This window comes from Abramis brama (assembly GCF_963993115.1).
Source record: "Abramis brama genome assembly, chromosome: 13".
NCBI lineage: Eukaryota > Metazoa > Chordata > Actinopteri > Cypriniformes > Leuciscidae > Abramis > Abramis brama.
Window position 1 is genome coordinate 1,079,790 of NC_139975.1, and position 8,197 is coordinate 1,087,986.

Here is an 8,197-nt window from a genome sequence, read left to right on the forward strand (position 1 = left end):
CTTGGGTCCTAATTAGGGCACAAAGAACACAAGCAAACCAGAAGAGAATAGTTTCAGTTTCTGAATTAGATCTAGCTCTAAAAAAAGCCCCTACACTGTTTTTCTGCCCTTCTTCCGCCCAGCTCAGACATCCTCATACTCTCAAACATATGCAGAGGACATTGAGACACAAACTTGTGCTTTAACTTGTAAGTTGTCAGGTTTTTTTTTAATATTTACTAGAATCTTCACTGAACAAGACTTTTTTAGGACTTCAGTTGAATTTTCCCAAATGTCAAACATCACATTATATTCTTTATATCCACACTTGGCTGATTTGAACTCTTTTATTTTTTTGACTACTTTGTTTATTCTCCTGTCTACTTTAACTCTTTATCATGCTTCAAATGTGTGAGGAAGTTGCTCGGCCCGATGAGATCTATGTACTGAGTTTCAGACTAATATGTTGTTGTGTTTATATTCTCCTTAAATGACTAAGATTTCCATTCCAAAATACAGCATTTGGTAAAACAGTCATACAGCAACAGTCAGCTTCTCCCCCTCGGGTTTCACAGACCTGAGCTCGACCTCCTCTTGCTGGAGGCTTCAGGACAACAATTCCTTGCCTTCACACTTGTAACATACATATTTATCAGCAAAGCAGAAGTTTTTCTACTTTAACTCTTTATCTTCCTTCAAATTCTTATCTGTATTTCTGACTAGTTTAACTCAAGTTGATACAGTTGATAATACCTAGAATATCTAAATCGACTGCTGGCGGTAGATCCTTCTCCTATTTAGCACCAAAACTCTGGAACAGTCTTCCTAATGTGGCAGAGTGGGGGATAGGAGCCGAGATAAGCAGCGAGGACAATAGCTGACCTCCTGAGCTTGTCTGACCTCCTGAGCTTGTCTGACCTCCTTTTGCTGGAGGTTTCATGACAACAATTCCTTGCCTTCATACTTGTAACATATACATATTTATCAGCAAAGCAGAAGTTATATTTGTCTCGGATGCTTCATATCCTCTTTTACCGAAACACACTTGCGGCTTATCAGCAGTTTAGTAATCTCTCTTATAGGAATACTTCACCTCTGGAAAGATGAATGTGTATTTAAAATGGGTCATTTATGTAGTAGAAATGTGAAATTAGTTTTGAATTTGGAGCTTTCTAGACTGAGAAAAGCCAGAAAATGTATTTTTGGCTCATGTGGATGAAAAACAACAACTCCCAGAATGCACTTGCTTCGCTGCTCTACGAAGCCACTCCCACGCCACGCCTACCGGTTAGAGTGCAGTTAAACAACAAGGCTAGGCTACTAGTGAGTCTCCGTGAGTCTGCCTGGGATTTTGAGATCACACAAAATGTCTGGGATTCGGCTTTTGCGTTCTACAGTCGCCATTCATCATGTTTACTGTGGCGAGCAGGACGAGGCTGACGGCCGCGGGATAACGGCACGAGGCCGGTGGCGTCATTACTGAGACGCACCGGTCTCGTATCTCTCACGGAGGAGCGGGAATCTTCTTAGCAATGCTAAAACGCACATCAACCGATCACTTGTTTAGCGTTCATGTAAACACTACATCAGATTCACCAATCGGAATGAATTCAGTGAGACTGAAACTAAAGGTGTGCATGTAAACAATGAATGGCGACTGCAGAACGCAAAAGCTGAATCCTGGACATTTTGGACGATCTCGATGGCCGGACATGTCCGGGAAAAAGAGGATGGTAACCCCTACTACTCAGCTTTCTCCACAGAGCAAGAGCCCGATAGCTTAGCTTCCAAAGAAAGACGGCTGACACTATGTGTGCATTCTGTGAGTGAGATCCCACCCTCTATGGGCGGGTTGAGGACATGCGGGACAGCTCCTACTGGCTGGACTCTCTCGCCTCTGGACAAACAATCCTCAGATGACGCAAAATTACGATTTTTGCGTCATCGGCGGATTTTTTCTAGATTAAAAACACATAAATCTCTCGTCTCAGGGGGATATGAGAGTGGAAAGCATGGTCATTCAAAAATACTACAGGTTTTCTACTGATACAAAGCTTAATGCTAAATCCTGAAGTATCCCTTTAAGCAACATGTTATATGTAAAAAGTACATTTATCAGTATATATGAGTTACCCATCACATTTTCTTCATGATTTACCAGAAACAAACTCAGCAGGCGGTGTCAAGTTTCTAATGAAAGTCCACACCCTCCACTAGTTTGTCCATTCTATATTTCAAACAATTTTCCAAAAATGTTTGTCATCAATTGATTGTTTTCTAAGTTTCATCAACCTTATATTCAATCGCTCTTGTCTAATTATTCGCATCTCTTGCTTTGGAAACGGTTGTCTCCTGAGGAGGAACTTCCCGTCTTCTGTCTTCGTCGTTTCTTCTTTGCTTCGTCTCTTTTCTGAAGATTTGCTACAAATAAATCATCCAAATTAATCTCAAGCTTATTTGTTCTAGTTTTTTCTTCGCCCAGGGAATTTACAATGAAGGTACACTCATCACAATTCCCGACAATGTGCAAGTGTGTTTGATACAGGCATGAAAACAGGTCAGGGGTAAAAAAGGTGTACAAAAAACGAAAAATTCCAAAAAAGGAAATAAGTACAAAATTCTCACTTATTAATAGAACTGAACTATACTCCACAGTGATGAATCCCCCCAAAAAAGCTGTAAGCTGCATTGGCATAGTAATACCAGTGTTTCTCGCAGGATTTTTTGGATCACTGTGGTGAGTAGACCTCTGCCACTCTAGGGGGGTTCGGGGGCATGCTCCCCCTTAAGAAAATTTTGTGCTTTTTAATGTTAAATTCATCAATCTGGTGCAAATTAAACAAAGAAAAATTAAAAACTCTTTTAGTTACAGTATCTGTCTACATTACTACTACAATAATAGTTATAATATTAATCCCATGATAGTAATAGCCATATATTGTAAAACAAATGCACTGAAAAATAAAGGAAACTTTCATAATTAGTTTTGTACTAATTTCTATACTTGAAAGAGTATATTTCTATACTTCACATTAAAGATGTGACTGGGCTAGCCCAGTGTCAATCAAGAAAAGAACCAATGGGCCGCTGATCAACGTGTTTCATCGGGTGTCAGAAAAAAAAACTAGCGCTGACTTTTTTTTGACCAATGTATTACACACTAATTATGCACTGTCTAACCCAGCGCCGCCAAATAAGCAAAACAAAACGAATGGGCCGCCGATGTACGAGTTTTATGGGGCGTTAAGACAAAAAAACAAAACAAAAAAGTATGAGAGATGCATCGGCCCAAAAAGCATGTCGGCCCACCAGGAATCTCCCGGTAGTCCCGATGGCATTAGCCTACATGCCTGGACGTTACACAAAACAAAATCCTACCTGTAGCCTTTCACCATCCACTTATTTAGCTGCTGTCGCATCAGTTGACATGCCATCTCATTTCCTCTCTTTCTTTTTCTATTTTTAGCCCCTGACAGCTTTTTAGCGTTATCCATCTTTTTCGACGACAACTCACTGTTACTCGTTCCTGCTCGCTCAGAGGCAGAGCTCACGGCGCCCGCGCCCGCTCGCGATATTATCCCGCCCACTTCTATGTCAAAATTAAAAATAATGACATTGGCAACATCGCTGTCTGTATCTGACAGGACAGTTAACATTGTAAGCTAACGTACCTCAGGCTTGCTTTCCGACGTGCGGTTCTTTGTTCGGCAGTGTGTCCAGTTGTCAGACTCGCGGTGTAAAAGACTTTGAAAACATTTCTGCCCTAACGTTACTCAGACTCGTATTGGCTGTCAGGTTTTGGCATTAGGAATGATGATTGTTTTTTAAAGCTGCAAAGTTTATGGTAACTTTATAGCGGGTAAATATAAATTTACCCCCCCCCCCCAAATAAATATTTTCTCATCGGATCTGCACAAATCACGTAGGTGACCCATTTTGGTTTTAAAACGGCGAATTTCGCCGAAAGGTGAGGAGTTTTCATGCCTGTTGATATATGGACCAAGTTTTCGGACCCAGCGCTGCCGATTCCCCCACGCACGGGTACTAGCTTCAGCCCAGCCGCGCTTGGGCCATAATAATAATAATAATAATAATAATCCTTAGAAAAACAAAACGGCCTTCACCCTTTCAAGGCTTGGGTCCTAATTAGAGCACAAAGAACACAAGCAAACCAGAAGAGAATAGTTTCAGTTTCTGAATTAGATCTAGCTCTAAAAAAAGCCCCTACACAGTTTTTCTGCCCTTCCTCCGCCCAGCTCAGACATCCTCATACTCTCAAACATATGCAGAGGACATCGAGACACAAACTTGTGCTTTAACTTGTAAGTTGTTAAGAAGTGTTTGCTGTATTTCAGTCAAATCTGCTGGCGTTTGAAGAGTGATTACTTCTCTGATACAGTAGACACGCAAGTACATTTTTCAACAGTTTTAAAAATGAAAGTAAAAGCAACAAAACCTCAGTTTGCGATTGTTTGTTTCATGATCTCAGTGAAAGTACTGAAGTCTGCCCTGATATATCTGCTCTGCCGACACTTTTTGTTTTAGATTAACTAGAAGCTTCACTGATTTTAGAACTTTAGCTGGATATTCCTAAATGTCAAACATCACCGTATTGTCATGGCTCGAAAGGAACAGTCAAGGATTCAATAGCAAGTGAATACTGGTGTTTATTAACACAAAAGTATAGAGGTAGTGCAGGTTCAGATAGCAGGCAGACAGCAGATAACAGTCTCGGCAACGCAGGACTCAGTGGGCAGACAGCAAACGGACGAACTGCAACTGATCCTCAGAACAGGCAGAAGAATCACAGAACAGGAACACAGGAACTGGAGCGAGGAGAAAAGACTGAGCCTGAGAACCTCCACAACCATCTGACAAAGACAAGACGAGGTGACAAACAATATATAGGACATTCTCATTCAAAACAGCTGGCGCTGATTAGCTCATCAGCGATAACGAGCCGTGCTGATGAGCCGCGCCTATTCATACAACACGCATTCACATAGCGAGGGCGAGTCAATGAATCCATGAATCGTGACACGTATATTTTTATATCCACCCTTGGCTGATTTGAACTTTTTTTTTGACTACTTGTTTATTCTCCTGTCTACTTTAACTCTTTATCGTGCTTCAAATTCTTAAACTAGTTTACTTTTCCTAATTAGATTGCTAATTTCCTAAATAGACTTTTCTAATTGTTGTCTGAGTACAGTATTCTGGTTGTAGAGCATTTTGCGAATCTTGAATGATTTTGTGTCTATGTGGCTCAGAGCAAAATCTACTGCTCTGTAGAATTACTAACCTGTAGAATTAAATGACATCAGGCATGCATTACTATAAACTTTAGATGATATATTGTGCCATTTGAAGAAATATATGTAATTTTCTCTCTTCACAGATCCTGCTCTAATCATGGAGGAAGCAGATGTGTTATGTGATTCGCTCTTCCGCTGGCTGGAGAACCGAAAACACTGTGCAAGAGAGCTGGAGAAACTGGCGCAAAAGCTGGAAGATGTTCATCAGGGCAGCAACATCGCTCTGGGGGGCGGAGCTGCCACATCTGTGCTCTCAATATCTGGAGCACTGCTTGCCACTATCTTAACAGGAGGTCTGGCCAGCCCTCTATTGGCTGTAGCGGGCTCTGCAGTCGGCGTCACTTCCGCATTGGTAGAGGCAAGTTTGTCCAGCAGTACCTTTAAAAAAGCTACTGAGTTAATTAAGGAAGATGAAGAGGCTGGCACGAGCATTCAGAAGCTACTGCGAGATCAGAAGGACAGGTGTGGAGAAGCGCCGCTCGGGGCTCATGCTGATGAGTTGGACTGTGAGGTCACCACTCTACTTATGTGTGCTCTGGCCAGAAGGAGTAATACTCACGTACCCCTAGACTTTCTCAGAAGTTTCAATAGGGCCACGTTCTTTCGTCACATGACACCTGGTGGACTGGCTCCAGCCGAGGCCTCGGACTTTATTTGCCAAGCTCTGGGACTCGATCATTTCCCCTGAGATCACGAGTAGCCTGAATGTGTCGGCCAAAGAAATGGTGAAGAACATCGAACTCATTGGCATTAAAGCTGCTGAAGCAGGATCAGAGGTATCAGCTTTCTGTTCTCAAGCATCCCATTTTAAGAAAATTGCTAAAAATGAACAATATTAAATATTCACTGCATTGCCCTGATATGTTAGACAGTGATTTTGTGATTGTGACTTTCTTTCTATACAGGGTGCGACTGGTTTCGGCATCTTTCAGTTGGACCTGATTGTGACGATTGAAGAACTAGTAAAGGGCAATCGGGTCACAGAGGCCAGCAAGTTCCTACGGGATTCAGCCAGGGAAATACTGGAAGGCCAAAAGCTAAAGGAACAGCTGGATGCAATGAAGTATGATATTTTATTTTCTACACATTTTGGTAACTCTTTACAATCAGGTTCATTAGTTAACATTAGTTAATGTGTTAATTAACATGAACTAACCATGTGTGAAGGCAGTCAAGGGCAAAGAATGCAGGATTTCCAAACAAAAGAAAATTATTTATTAAATGCCAAACAAAGTTAAAAATTAAATTACTTGAAAACTGAAAAAAAAACAAAGTCAGGTCTGGGCTCATAAAACTGAACAGAACCAAACTTAACAATAATCAAACCAACTAAGCAAACCAAACTAAACAAAGAGCATGGCCACCCAAATAACACACATGGGGAACTTATATACTCAAAGGACTAGTCCATTAGCACTAGTCCACACGTACACAGGGAATAACACAAACATCACTTAACACAATTAAAATAAATAAAGTAATTAACTTCAGAAATATGAAGAAATTAGTCATAAACAAAGTAATATAACCAAATAATTATAGTCAACAAAATATACTTAAAATTATAATAAACAAATAAACATACAATTAATCCTGCACCCCCAGCTAATTGGCAGCATGGATTAGCCTAACAAAACAAAATGGCGGCCACTAACGCCAGCCGGTCCTTTATTGGAGGACCTCCACCAGAGCGCTGCGTCCCAGACAGCGCCAAACCTCCGCTCTTCCCACGTAAGCAACTTAAACTCAAAAGAAATAAACATTAACAATATACCAATAATAACTAGAAAGTGTGCACCCAAACTAGTAATTTATGTCAGAAAACAAATTAAAAATAAAAGTGAAAATGAACCAAATCTGTGTCTGTCATTATTAAGAAATACATATAAAGCGTGATCTGTAACCAAGGTTTCTGCAACAAATGTTTAATCATGAAATACTAAAAATACCTAAAATAATGTGTAATCAACCCAGAAAGAAGGATTCATGTATGCATGGGTTCTCAGTTACTGTCCTTTTGAGTGGCCACGTCATTGGCCATCATAATGAGCAATACATTTGTAACAGTATTTCATAATCTTTGTTTATGTTAGTTAATAAAAATACAGTCGCTCATTGTTTGTTCATGTTAGTTCACAGTGCATTAACTGATGTCACCAAATACAACCTTTGACTTTAATAATGTATTAGTAAGTGTTGAAATGAACATTAACAATTAATAAATGCTGTAGAAGTATTGTTCATTATTAGTTTTTTTCAGACTTTTGTTGACAGGTTTTTGCTTAATTGGCTTAATATGCTATTTATTTTTTAAGAAAGAAAGAGAAAGAAAGAAAGAGAAAGAAAGAAAGAAAGAAAGAAAGAAAGAAAGAAAAGAGAAAGAAAGAGAAAGAAAGAAAGAGAAAGAAAGAAAGAAAGAAAGAAAGAGAGAGAAAGAAAGAAAAAGAAATAAAGAAAAAGAAAGAAGTTCAGTACTTTATAATGCACATGAAGGGTTTTTCCTGGCTCAAAACTAGGCGGAGGTGGTAAAATCCTGATCATGTATTTTAATAAGATAATTAAATTTGTATTTTTCGTAGACCATAGACCCAAGCAGGTTATTTAGGCTTGGCCTGAAGGACTCGGCCAAATGCTGGTGATGTGAGAGAGAGGACGGAGACCTGAAACATGCTCTGTGGTCCCGTTCTAATATACAAGAATTTTGGTCTAAGGTCCATAACTATATTCAACAGGTGTCAGAGCATTGCTTTCCATTTTGTCCAGGTTTATATGTCCTTGGAGACCCATCTTTTTTTAAGCCCGGATGTAGAGACAACTGAATGGATTCAAATAAGTATTATGATTGGGAGACAAATTATAATGAGAAGCTGGCGGCTGCCAGAATTGGGCAAAGTTTGTGCCTT

At 39.9% G+C, this 8,197-nt stretch overlaps 1 protein-coding gene across 1 annotated transcript; it reads left to right on the forward strand.

Annotated features, from left to right (window-relative positions):
• Positions 1 to 4,224: 4,224 nt before the first annotated feature.
• LOC311094790 (uncharacterized protein) lies at positions 4,225 to 6,357 on the forward strand. Its single transcript, XM_084132967.1, has 3 exons — positions 4,225 to 4,301; positions 5,378 to 6,070; positions 6,200 to 6,357. The coding sequence occupies exon 2, from the start codon at positions 5,392 to 5,394 to the stop codon at positions 5,980 to 5,982; it is 591 nt and encodes a 196-aa protein (XP_083989093.1). The 5' UTR covers positions 4,225 to 4,301; positions 5,378 to 5,391; the 3' UTR covers positions 5,983 to 6,070; positions 6,200 to 6,357.
• Positions 6,358 to 8,197: the final 1,840 nt, after the last annotated feature.

What these genes read in the sequence shown, in the direction of transcription:
- LOC311094790 (XM_084132967.1), top strand. Translation starts at nt 5,392, where the DNA reads ATGGAGGAAGCAGATGTGTTATGTGATTCGCTCTTCCGCTGGCTGGAG.